The sequence below is a fragment of the Tinamus guttatus genome, unplaced genomic scaffold, assembly GCF_059628265.1.
Source record: "Tinamus guttatus ecotype Peru unplaced genomic scaffold, ASM5962826v1 Tinamus_guttatus_pri_ptg000096l, whole genome shotgun sequence".
Classification (NCBI taxonomy): Eukaryota; Metazoa; Chordata; class Aves; order Tinamiformes; family Tinamidae; genus Tinamus; species Tinamus guttatus.
In genome coordinates, this window is record NW_028288630.1 from 695,720 (window position 1) to 707,491 (window position 11,772).

General features: G+C 74.6%; 2 protein-coding genes across 2 annotated transcripts; one reads left to right on the forward strand and one right to left on the reverse strand.

Moving 5' to 3' along the window:
• Positions 1–1,197: 1,197 nt before the first annotated feature.
• On the reverse strand, positions 1,198–3,875 carry MIP (major intrinsic protein of lens fiber). The gene is made up of 4 exons (XM_088520693.1): positions 3,516–3,875; positions 2,809–2,973; positions 2,640–2,720; positions 1,198–1,410 (listed from the first exon to the last, which is right to left on the reverse strand). The coding sequence occupies exons 1-4, from the start codon at positions 3,873–3,875 to the stop codon at positions 1,198–1,200; spliced, it is 819 nt and encodes a 272-aa protein (XP_088376819.1).
• Positions 3,876–7,494: 3,619 nt separating this feature from the next.
• Positions 7,495–11,772, forward strand: RBMS2 (RNA binding motif single stranded interacting protein 2). The gene is made up of 12 exons (XM_088520724.1): positions 7,495–7,579; positions 7,976–8,124; positions 8,224–8,282; positions 8,361–8,452; positions 8,540–8,697; positions 9,205–9,284; positions 9,363–9,472; positions 9,557–9,603; positions 9,671–9,764; positions 9,843–9,890; positions 11,350–11,541; positions 11,692–11,772. The coding sequence occupies exons 1-12, from the start codon at positions 7,514–7,516 to the stop codon at positions 11,770–11,772; spliced, it is 1,176 nt and encodes a 391-aa protein (XP_088376850.1). The 5' UTR covers positions 7,495–7,513.

Consider the following 11,772-nt stretch of genomic DNA (forward strand, 5'->3'; position numbering starts at 1 on the left):
GCCGGCCCCGAACACCGGCCGGCCCCAGAGCCCCCGCTCCGGGCACGGGGCCGCTGCTGGTCCCGCCGCCCCCGCTCCCGGCCTCGCCGCTCCCAGCACCGGGGGCCGCTGGGCGCCCTTGTACCCGCGGTACCGGCGGTCCCAGCTCCGGGGCAGCAGCCGCTCCCCGCCGCGTTGCCCCCTGCGGTCCCCGAGCACCCGCCGCTCCCGATCCGCAGCCCCGGGGCTCCGCTGGGTCCCTCCGTTCCCGGTGCCCCCCAGCCCGCACCGCACTCACCGCCCCACCGCCCGCCTCGGCCGCCCGCCCTAACCAGGCGGCGGGCGCCGTTACACAACCGCCCCACTTCCCGCAACCTACTTTCGGCGGCGCCGCGGCGGGAGGGAGCCCGGCCCGGCCCGGCCCCACGCGCGCGCGCGCCCCGCCGGTTCTCCCGCTCCCGCCGAGCCCGCCCGCGGCCTTAAAGGGGAACGGCCTCCTGGGGGGGGGGCCGCCGGGCCCGGCGCTCCCCGCGCCCGCCTCGCCGCCCGCTGCGGCGCGACCCGCTCCGCCCCCCTCCCTGCGGCTGCCGCTCCCGGGCGGAGCGGAGAGAGCGGCGGGGCCGCGGCCGCCGGGACCCGCTCGGGGGGGAAGCGCGGGGAGGCGGCATCGCCCTTTTAAGAGAGGTGGCGGCTCCGCCCCGCCCCCTCCCGCGGCGGGGACTCCCGCCACCTCCCGCGCGGGACGCGGGGCGGCGCGGGCGGTTCGTTCGTGCCCGGAATGCGGTGCCCGGTGCGCGGTCGGTTCGGTGCCCGGGACGGCACGGGCTGTTCGGTGCCCGGGACGCGGTGTCCGGTGGACGGGGCAGCGCGGGCGGTTCGTGCCCGGTGCGCGGTGCCCAGTGCGTGAGATGCGGTCACCGGTGCGCGGGGCAGCGCGGGCCGCTCGGTGCCCGGCGCGCGGGCTGCGGGGCGCGCGCGAGCGGTTACCAAAATAAAAGGGCAGGTTTAATGCACGGAACACAGCAGCGCCGGGCGCGGCGCGGAGGACGGGCCGGGCCGCTGCCGGCCCCGGCTGCGCGTGCGGCCCCGCGGCTCCCGCGCGCACCGCACACACACGCACGCACACGGGGCCGCGGAGCCCGCGGGCGGCCCCTTCACTGCAAAGTCACGGCGGGTCCCCGCGGGCGCGGAGCGCGGGGAGCGGAGCGGGCGCCGCTCCTACAGGCTCTGCGTCTTGAGCTCGAGCGGCTCCGGCGCGGGCTCGCGCGGCGGCTGCGGCTCCGGCTCGGCGGCGGCGGCGGCGGCGGTGACGGCGGCGGCGCCTTTGAGCACCGCGAGGCGCTCGGCGAGCGCGCGCGGCCGCGGCGCCAGCACCAGGTCGTAGAGCAGCGCGGCCAGCGCGGCGCCCAGCAGCGGGCCCAGCCAGTACACCTGGGCGCGGGGATGGCACGGGATGGCACGGGGGGGACGGAGCCCGCGGGGATGGCACAGGATGGCACGGGGGGACGGAGCTCACGGGGATGGCATGGGGGGGACGGAGCCCGCGGGGATGGCACGGGGGGGACGGAGCCCGCGGGGATGGGACGGGGATGGCACGGGGGAGACGGAGCCCGCGGGGATGGCACGGGATGGCACGGGGAGACGGAGCCCGTGGGGATCGGACGGGGAGCCTGGGGAAATGGGATGGGGAGCCCAGAGGAATGGCATGGGGAGCCTGGAGGGGACGGAGCCCGCGGGGATGGCACGGGGATGGCACGGGGGGGACGGAGCCTGTGGGGATGGCACGGGGGTGGCACAGGGGGGACGGAGCTCATGGGGATGGCACGGGGGGGACGGAGCCCGCGGGGATGGGACGGGGAGCCCGGGGAACGTGGAGCCTGGCAGGGACGGGACTGGGAGCCCACAGGGATGACACGGGGAGCCCGTGGGGACACGGAGCCCACAGGGATCGGATGGGGAGCCCAGGGGACACAGAGCCCACAGGGGTCGGATGGGGAACCTGGGATCCGGCAGGGGACAGGAGTGGGATCCCACAGGGATGGGTTCGGATCCCGTGGGGACAGGACTGGGATCCCATAGGGATGAGCTGGGATCCTATGGGAGATGGACTGGGGTCCTTCTGGGATGGGTGATCATCCCCTGGGAGATGAGATGGAGATCCCACTGGGCATGGACTAGAATCTTTTGGGGATGAGACTGGGATCCTGAGGAGATGGGCCAGGATCTCATGGGGATGAGATGGGGATTGTGTAATGGATGGGCTGGGATCCCACTGGGCAGGGACTGGGATCCTGTGGGAGATGGGCTGGGATCCCATGGGGGATCCCACTGGGCATGGACTACGATCCTTCTGGAGATGGACTTGGATCCCACTGGGTATGGACTGAGATCCCACTGGGCATAGACTAGGATCCCGCTGAGGACAGGACTGGGATCCCACAGGGATGGACTGGGATCCTGCAGGGGATGGACTGGAACAAGGAGAGGGATGGACCAGGATCCTGCTGGGGACAAACACAGGACCCGGGTGGGGCTGGACCGGGTTCCAATGGGGCAGGACTGGGACGTGGCTGAGGATCGCCCGGGATGCGGCCGGGGCTGGACCGGGCCGCAGACGGAGCCGGGCCGCGGGGCGCCGCGGTGCCCCCAGCCCCACTCACCCAGTGGTTGGCGAAGTTGCGGGTGATGACGGCGGGCGCGAAGGCGCGCGCGGGGTTCATGCTGGCTCCGGTGTAATAGACCTGCGGGCGGCAGCGCGGGGTGATGGGGGGGCACTGTGGGGCACCGACCCCCTAAGCCTGCACGGGGGGTCCCGGCGGCAGCACCTACCCCAAAGAGCTGCCCCAGGGTGAGCGAGAGCCCCACGGCCAGCGGCACGGAGCCCAGGCGCCCGTCGCGGCGCTCGTCGTAGCTGGCCAGGACGCAGAGCACGAACTGCAGCGTGAGCAGCAGCTCCACGGCCGTGCCCTGCGCCAGCCCCACGCCGGGGTGCAGCTGCGGGGAGAGGGGCTCAGCGGGGCGCCCCCCGGCACCCCGAACCCACAGCCCCCCGCAAGCATCGGCCCCATTCACCCAACCCCCCCAGTACCCCTGATCCCCCCAGCCCCGGGTACCACCAACCCTCCTGGTCCCCTAAAATCACCCCCTGCCCCACAGCACCTCATAGTCCCCCTGCCCTCCCCAATTAACCCTTTATATCCCCCCAGCTCCAGATATTCCCAACCCTCCTGGTCCCAATGTCCCCAACCCCCCCAACCCCAGATACCCCTAAATCCTCCTGGTCCCTCCAACCCCCCCATCACTCCCAGCCCCAGATACCCTCCAACCCCTCCTGATCCCCCCATCCCCAGATGCCCCCAACTCTTCCTGGCCCCCCCAAACCTCCCATCACCCCATCCCCAGATGCCCCCAACCCTCCTGGTCCCCCCCAATGTCCCCATCACCCCATCCCCAGATGCCCCCAACCCTCCTGGTCCCCCCCAATGTCCCCAACCCCCCCATCCCCAGATGTCCCTGACCCACCGGCCGGCTCTCACCGTGCTGAGGCCGAGGGAGCCGCGCACGGGGGCCGGCGTGAGCCCGTAGAGCAGCCCGGCGCCGGCCAGGGCGCCCAGCAGCTGGGCCAGCAGGTAGGCCAGGGCGCGGGGCAGCGAGAGCTGCGCGGCCAGCACCAGCGCCACCGTGACGGCCGGGTTGATGTGGCCGCCGCTCACGTGGCCCAGCGCCTGCACCAGCGTGGCCTGCGCCAGGCCGAAGGCGAGCGCGGCGCCCAGCGCGCCCGCGGGGCCCGGCGCCCAGCGCAGCGACGCGCCCAGGCCCAGCAGCACGTACAGGAGGCTGCCCAGGAACTCGGCCAGCGCCGCCCTCCAGAAGGCGGCCGAGCGCAGCTCCCGCATGGCCCCGCGCCCGCCCGTGCCCCCAGTGCGGGGCCGCCCCCGCTGCCGCCGCCCTTATAAACCCCCCCCGCCGCCGCCGCCCCGGTGGCCCCCGCCGCCGGCTCCCCCCCCACCGCCGCCGTTAACCGCTTCGGTGCCCCGGCCCGCGGGGACCCCCTGCCCGAGCAGGGGCAGGGACCCCCCAGTGGGGACCCCCCCAGTTCGGGACACTGCACTGCGGGGACCCCTCGGTTCGGGGCGCACCAGGGGGGTGACATTGCGGAACATTGTCCCCCCCCCTGCTGCCACCTCCCGGGCGGGTTTGGGGGCGCTGCCCCCCCCCGGTGTCCCCCTGCCCGCGGGCTCTTTGCAGTCGGGTATTGAGCCCGGCTTAGTGGGCGCTAAGCCCGCGGCCGGGGGGGGATTAGGGCCGGCCGCGGCCATTGGCGGGGGGCACAAATGTGCCAGGGCTGCAGAGGCCGCCACAAAGCGCTTTGCTGCGCTCAGCGCCCGGGGGGGGCGCGGGGCCCCGCGGGGGGGAACCCGGGCACCCGGCAGCCTGGGAAGGGCCCAGGTGTCCGGGACCCCCCCTCCCAGGGGGGGCGATGCCGGGACCCCCCCAGCACCAGGGGGTTGTCAGGGTGTTCAGGGAGGGGGGGCACAGCAGGGATGGGGACAGCAGGGGGACCCTTGCTGGGGCCGTGGGGACCCTCCTCTGAGGATGGGGACACCGGGGGGCCTTTCCCAGGCCATGGGGACCCACAGCTGGGATGGGGGTGGCCGTCCCTGGCCGTGGGGACACACAGCGGCACTGTGGTCCCCACGTCGGGTTGCGGAGCAGGACTCATGCAGGGGGCTGTGGGGGGCCATGGGGCCAAGGAACAGGCACCAGCACGGGGCAGCAGGGCCATGCGCCGCTGCCGTGGGGACAGGCTGCCTCGTCACCGCAATGGGGCACCCGGCAGGCAGCGACCGCCCTGACAGGGCACCGGGACAAGACGATGCCCTCGTGACGTGGGGGGTCTTGGCAAGGAGGGGGGGGCAGGGGGTGCCACCGCAATGGGGACAAGAACAGCGGTGACTTAGTCACCACGGCAATGGGGTCACCGTGGTGACGAGGTCACCACGGCAACAAGGCCACCTTGGCAACCGTCCTGGGTCAGGGACCGCAGCGACAGCTGCTACGGCAACGGGGGGTGTCCTGGCAACAGGGGGGGGGTGTCCCGGCAACACGGCGGGTGTCCTGGCAACATGGGTGCCATGGCAACAGGGGGGATGTCCTGGCAACGGTGGGGGGGGGGTGTCCTGGCAACATGGGGTGTCTCGGCAACTGGATGGGGGACTGTCCTGGTAATGGGGGGGTGTCTCGGCAATGAGGGGGATGTTCTGGCAACATGGTGTGTCCTGGCAACAGGGGGTGTCCCGGCAACAGGGGTGTCCCAGCGACAGGGGAGGTGTCCTGGCAACAGGGACTGTCCTGGCAACATGGGGTGTCCTGGCTACAGGGGTGTCCCGGCAAGGGGGAGCAGGATGTCCTGGCAATGGGAGTGTCCCTGCAGGGACACGGGGGCCGCATGGAGCACGGGCAGCTCCCGGCCCCGGGGCTCAGGTGCCCCTGGGGGAGCCCTTGGCGGGGCCGGGGAGGGGGGCGGCCGCCGCGGGCGCTGCCAGCTCAGCAGGGCCGCGGCCGCTCACGTGCTGTGAAGTCAGCGCAGCTCCAGCGCCAAAGGGCCTGGCTCAGCACGGGGCGGCCCGGCCCTGCTGACGCCCCAAAGAGCCAGAAGCGTCGGCGCTGAGCGGGCGGCCGCGGGGGGGGGGGGGGAGCCCGGCCACGGGGCAGCCCCGGGACGAGGGGGCTGCGCTGGGCACGGCGGGGAGGGGGTTCATGCTGTGCCCGGGAACCCCCCGTCCTGCCCCCAGGGACCACTGTCCTGCCCCCGGGAACTCCCTGTCCTGCCCCTGGGAACTCCCTGTCCTGCTCCACAGGCCCCCACAGGTGCCCCCTGTCCTGTCCCGTCCCTGGGAACCCCCCGTCCTGCCCCACAGGAACCCCCTGTCCTGCCTCCAGAGACCCCCTGTTCTGCCCCCCAGGTACCCCTTGTCCTGCCCCACCAGAACCGCCTGTCCTGCCCCACAGCCCCCCAAGGAACCCTCCAGCCTGCCCCACTGGCCCCCTGTCCCTGGGAACCCCCCGTCCTGCCCCACAGGAAACTCCCTGTCCTGCCCCTCAGTAAACCCGTGTCCTGCCCCACCGGCCCCTGAGGAACCCCCCGTCCTGCCCCCAGAGAACCCCTGTCCTGCCCCTCAGGAACCCCCTGTCCTGCCCCACAGGAAACTCCCTGTCCTGCCCCTCAGGAACCCCCTGTCCTGCCCCACAGGCCCCCCAGGAGCCCCCTGCCCTGCTCTTGCCCCCCGCATGAGTCTCCTCTGCCCCACAGGGTCCCCTTTTGAGGTCCCCAGGCCCCGCCCTCTGCCCCATAGACCCCTCCTTGGGGGCCCCGCCCCGTCGAGCCGCCATCTTGGCCCCGTGACCCCCCTCGGCCCCCGTAACCACCGCCCCCGCGCGACCCGGGACGCCAAGATGGCGGCGCCCGCGACGCCTTCAGCCGAGAGGCGGAAGGAGCCGAGGTCACGTGACGGAGGAGCGCCAAGATGGCGGGGGAGGGAAGGCGGGCAGGGGCACGTGATCAGCGGAGCCAAAATGGCCGCGCCCATCGCGCGGGGGAGCCCCGCCCCACGGAGGGGTAATGGCGGAGGGGGCGGAGCTCGGGCGGGGCGGGGCCTGCGGGCGCCGCGCTTAAAGGGGACGCGCGCGAGTGTCGGGGCCCGCCGCGGCCGCGCGCTCCCCCCCGTGGGGCCGCCCCCGGAGCGGGGAGACGGAGCCGCCGCCGGCCCGGGCTGTCCCGGGCCCCCGCTCGGCTCCCTGCCCCACCGGGCTCCATCCATCCCCGTAGGGCCCCGGACTACCCCCCCCGCAATCCCAGGGCTCCTCCTCCATGCCGGGTTTTGCCCCTCTCCGGTCCGGAGGCCCCTGGGTGGCGCCGCTGCGTGCCCCGCGCTGCCCCGGCTGCAGGGAAAACCCGGCCCGGAGTGCGGGCCCGGGGCGGAGCCGGCAAAGGGGGCCCTTCTCGCGGGGCCGGGGTGAAGGGCCCGGGGTGTCCCGGCCCGAGGGGGGGGACAGGCTGGGATGGGGCTGGGATGGCGGGGGGGGCTGTCCCGGCTCCCCGGCCGCACTGGGGCTGCAGCCGGGGTGGGGGGGGACAGGGAGGGGGGTGACCCCGCTTTGATCCCCAGGAGCCGCCCTAGGGGGCTGGGAGTCCCGAGGGGCTCAGCAGGGCCAGCCCGGGCCCCACGCGGATGGTGACACGGAGGGAAAAGGGAATTCCAAAGGGAATGGTGGAACTTTGCTGGGAAGGAGGACGTTGGGGGGACGCCCCCCCCCCCACCCCAGCCCCCCACAGGGACGTGCCACCCCCCAGGCCACGGGGCCCTGCTCCTGTGGCCGGGCAGCACCGGAGGGGGCCCAGGCGGCGCCGGGAGCCGGGGCCCGCGCGGTGCCAGCCCCACATTCCAGGCTGGTTTCCCTGGCGTGACGTCAGCGCGAGCCCGTCGCTCCCGGCCTGCTCCGGCCCCGCGAGCGCGGAGCACTACGGGCAAAAATGCTGCTCTCGGTGCAGCCGCGCTCCGGCATCGCCGCCTTCGCCTACAACAAGAGCGGCAAGAAGGTACCGGGGCGGGGGGGCCCAGCGGCTGCTCCCCCCCCCGCCGTGGGGCGCCCGGCCCTCGGCCCCGCCGTGGGGCAGCGGCTCCCGCACGGGCCTGGCCCCCCCACCCCGCGCTGGGGGGATGTGGGGGCTGTTGGTTGGGGGGGGACACAGCGACGGCAGCCCCTGTCCCCCCCGGGATCAGCCCCCATGGGGGTTGGGGCTGGTGGGGGGGGTTCCCTGCAGTGGGGCTGCCCGGACGCCTGGACCCTGGGGGGGTGCAGGACTCCTGGGCCCTCACTGGGGGGGGGCGGGGGGGCTGGATGCGGCCGCCGGCCCTGACCTTGGGCAGCCCCAGGACGTGGGGATGGGGATGGGGGGGGGGGGGGGCCGGCACTGACCCTCCCCCCCCTCCAGCAGCCCTATGCGGCGCCGGCGCCGCAGCCCGGCCCCCCCAGCCCCGGCGCTGGCGGGGGGGCGGCCGAGCAGCTCAGCAAGACCAACCTGTACATCCGGGGGCTGCACCCCGGCACCACGGACCAGGACCTGGTCCGGCTCTGCCAGCCGTGAGTGCGGACGGGACCCCCGGGGCGGGGAACGGGACGGGACGGGACGGGATGGGACAGCCCCGTGGCGCTGACCCCCCCGCTGCCGTCCCCCTGCAGCTACGGGAAGATCGTGTCCACCAAAGCCATCCTGGACAAGAGCACCAACAAGTGCAAAGGTGGAGGGGGCGCGAGGGGCCGGGGGGGGGGATGTTTGTGTGTGGGGGGGTCTCATGCATTGCCCCCCCCCCCCCAAGGCTACGGCTTCGTGGACTTCGACAGCCCCACGGCGGCGCAGAAGGCCGTGACGGCGCTCAAGGCCAGCGGGGTGCAGGCGCAGATGGCCAAGGTGACACCCCCCGCGTGGGGGGGCGCTTTGTGGCCGCCGCCGCGGCCCCCCCCCGGCGCGCGCGGCCGCCCTGACGCCCCCCCGCAGCAGCAGGAGCAGGACCCCACCAACCTCTACATCTCCAACCTGCCGCCCGGCGTGGACGAGCAGGAGCTCGAGGCCCTGCTCAAGCCCTTCGGGCAGGTCGTGTCCACGCGCATCCTGCGGGACCCGCACGGCGCCAGCCGCGGCGTCGGCTTCGCACGGTACCGCCCGGCACCGCGGGGGCGTGGGGGGGCTGCCCGAGAGGCTGGGGGGGCCATGGGGCTGGGGGGGGGGCACTGCATGGGGCTGGGGTGCCCTAGGGCCGGGGCGGGGGGTGATGCATGGGGCTGGGGGGCCTGCAATGGGGCTGGGGGGAGGCTGCATTGGGGCTGGGGGGGCCTATGGAGGATCCCCGAGGGCTGGAGGTGGGGGGGGTGATGCGTGGGGTAGGGGGGGCTGTATGGGGTTGGGGGGCCCCAGGGCCTGGGGGGGGCGGTGATACATGCGGTGGGGGGGGGGGCTGCATCGGTTTGGGGGGAGGCTGCAATGGGGCTGGGGGGGCCCACAGGGGGTGCCCCAGGGCTGGTGGGGGGGGTGATGTGTGGGGCTGGGGGGGTGCTCGGAGATCCCGGAGTTACCTGGTGCTGGGGGGGGTTACGTGGGGCTGGGGGTGCCCGGTTGGGGGGGGGCGCCCCGGAAGGGCCCCGCCGCAGCCCGGCCGCCCCCAGGATGGAGTCGACGGAGAAGTGCGAGGCCGTGATCACCCACTTCAACGGGAAGTTCATCCAGACGCCGCCCGGGGCGCCAGGTCGGGGCCGGGGCCGGGGCCGGGGGGGCGGCCGGGGGGGCCGGGGCTCCCGGCCGGGGCTCACGGCCGGCCCCGCAGCCCCCCCCGACCCGCTGCTCTGCAAGTTCGCGGACGGGGGACAGAAGAAGCGGCAGAGCCAGGGCAAGTTCGTGCCCAACGGCCGCTCCTGGGCGCGGGACGGCGACGCGGTGAGAGGGGACGGGGACACCGCGGCAGGGGGGGGGGGGGGGCACAGGGGGACAGGCGGCTCTGACCCCTCTGTCCCCCCCCAGGGCACAGTGACCTTGGCCTACGACCCCGCGGCAGCGCTGCAGAACGGGTGGGTGCCCGGCGCCCCCGCGCGCCCCCCGCGCCCGCCCGCCCTGACCCCCCGTGCCGCCCCGCAGGTTCTACCCGGCGCCCTACGGCCTGGCCCCGGGGCGCGTGGTGGCGCCGGCCGCGCTGGCCCCCTTCCTGCCGGCCCCCGTCGCCTCCTACCAGGTACCGGGCGCGGGGGCCGCGGGGGGCGGCGGGGGGCGCCCCCGAGGCGCCGGCCCCACCTGGCCCCGCTGCCCCCAGGTGCACGGCCCCGCCTGGATGCACCAGTCCTACCTCGTGCAGCCCACGGTGAGGCCGGGGCCCCGCGCGGCGCCACCCGTGTCCCCCGTGTCCCTGTGCGCGGTGTCACCCGCGGCATCCGTGTCCCTGTGCGCAGTGTAACCCATGTCCCCCGTGTACCCCCTGCCCCAGCATGTGGCGTCACCCGCATCAGCCATGTCCCCGCACGTGGCGTCACCCGTGTCCCCTGTGTCCCCGTGTGGGGCATCACCCGTGTCCCCCATGTCCCCTGTGTCCCCGCGTGGGGCATCACCCGGGTCACCCGTGTCCCCACACACCTCACGCCCCCGCGCCGCTGACTTCAGAACTCGGGCAGGCCCCGCCCCCGAGCCCCGCCCCGCCCCCTCTGCCCATGGCCCCGCCCCATTGGGTCGTGGCCCCGCCCATTCACCGTGACCCCGCCCCACTCCTTGGCCCAAGGCTCCTGTGTCCTCACCTGACCCCAGCCCCGAGCCCCCCATGTCCCCATGTTCCCTGCGTGTCCCCATGGCCCCTGAGTGTCCCCCATGTCCCCTGCGTGTCCCCAGGGCCCTCGCATGTCCCCATGGCCGCACGTGTCTCCATATCCTCACTCTCTGTTCCTGCGTCCTTGCGCTCTGTCCCCGTGGCCCCACAAGTCCCTCCAACCCCGTGTGTCCCCAAGGCCCCACAATGTCCCCACGGCCCCCACATGTCCCCATGACCCCAAGTCTGTTCCATGTCCTTGCCCTGTGTCCCTGTGCTCCCCCCCCACCCCGAAGTCCCTGCAGTCACACAGCGTCCTCACAGCCCCACAGTGTCCCTGTGCCCCCCACGTTCCTGTGCCCCCCACGTCCCCACAAAGTTCCCATGTCCCCCTGCATTCCCATGGCCTCACAATGTCCCCACACGTCCCTGGGTCCCCACATGTCCCCCTGTCTCCTGTGCGTCACCGTGTCTCCCACATGTGTCCGCCCACATCCCCGTGCCCCCCATGTCCCTGTGGTCCCCATGTCCACCATGTCCCTGTGTCCCCCAAGTCCTCCCGTGTCCCCGCCCATCCCCGTGTCCTCGCACATCCCCGTGTCCCTACATGTCCCTGTGTCCCCACAAGGTCTCCATATCCCCCCGTATCCCCCGTGTCCCCACACACCCCCATATCCTCACGCGTGCCTCTGTCCCCCATGTCCCTGTGTCCCTGCACATCTCTGTGCCCCCCACGCCCCCGTGCCCCCCACGTCCCCATGTCCCTGCGCGTCCCTGTGCCCTGCATGTCCCCACAATGTCCCCATATCCCCCCGCATCCTCCATGTCCCCACATGCCCCCATGTCCCCGCATCCCTGTGCCCCCCAGGCCCTCGTGCCCCCCAGGCCTCCGTGTCCCCATGCGCCCCCCGCGTCCGCACGCCCCCGTGTCGCCACATCCCCCACATCCCCCACGTCCCCCGTGTCCCCCGTGTCCCCCGTGTCCCCGCGCCTCGCGGGGTCCCAGCGGTGACGCTGCGCGCAGGGCGCCGTGCTGGCCCCCGCCGTGGAGCCCGCCGTGCCCCTGCAGCCGCCGGTGATGGCGCCGCTCACGCAGCAGCTCGGGCACCTCTCGCTGGGCAGCGCGGGCACGGTAAGACCCCCCCCCCCGCCGTGTCCCCCCCCGTGCGGGGACCGCCCGGTGCCGCCGCCGCCGCCGCTCACGGCCGCTCCCGCAGTTCGTGCCCGCCGCCGTGCAGGGCCCGCCCTTCCCGGTGCCGCCGTTCCCGGTGCCGCCCTGCGCCCTGGCCGTGGAGGTAGGAGCCGCCCCCGCCCCGTGTCCCCGCGTGTCCCCGCGTGTCCCCCCGCACTGACGCTGTCCCCGCAGGACGGCGGCGCCGCGCAGAGCCACGTGCCCGGGGAGCCGCCGGCCGAGCCCGCCGCCTTCCCCTACCCCTACGCCAAGTAG

Excerpts from the sequence above, each read along its gene's own strand:
- MIP (XM_088520693.1), bottom strand. The coding sequence starts at position 3,875 with ATGCGGGAGCTGCGCTCGGCCGCCTTCTGGAGGGCGGCGCTGGCCGAG. Across the intron at positions 2,721-2,808 it reads CCCTGGGGCAGCTCTTTGGG|GTCTATTACACCGGAGCCAG; the intron begins GTAGGTGCTGCC and ends TGCCGCCCGCAG. Across the intron at positions 1,411-2,639 it reads GCAACTTCGCCAACCACTGG|GTGTACTGGCTGGGCCCGCT; the intron begins GTGAGTGGGGCT and ends CCCCGCGCCCAG.
- RBMS2 (XM_088520724.1), top strand. The coding sequence starts at position 7,514 with ATGCTGCTCTCGGTGCAGCCGCGCTCCGGCATCGCCGCCTTCGCCTAC. Across the intron at positions 8,125-8,223 it reads CTGGTCCGGCTCTGCCAGCC|CTACGGGAAGATCGTGTCCA; the intron begins GTGAGTGCGGAC and ends GTCCCCCTGCAG. Across the intron at positions 9,285-9,362 it reads GACGCCGCCCGGGGCGCCAG|CCCCCCCCGACCCGCTGCTC; the intron begins GTCGGGGCCGGG and ends CCGGCCCCGCAG.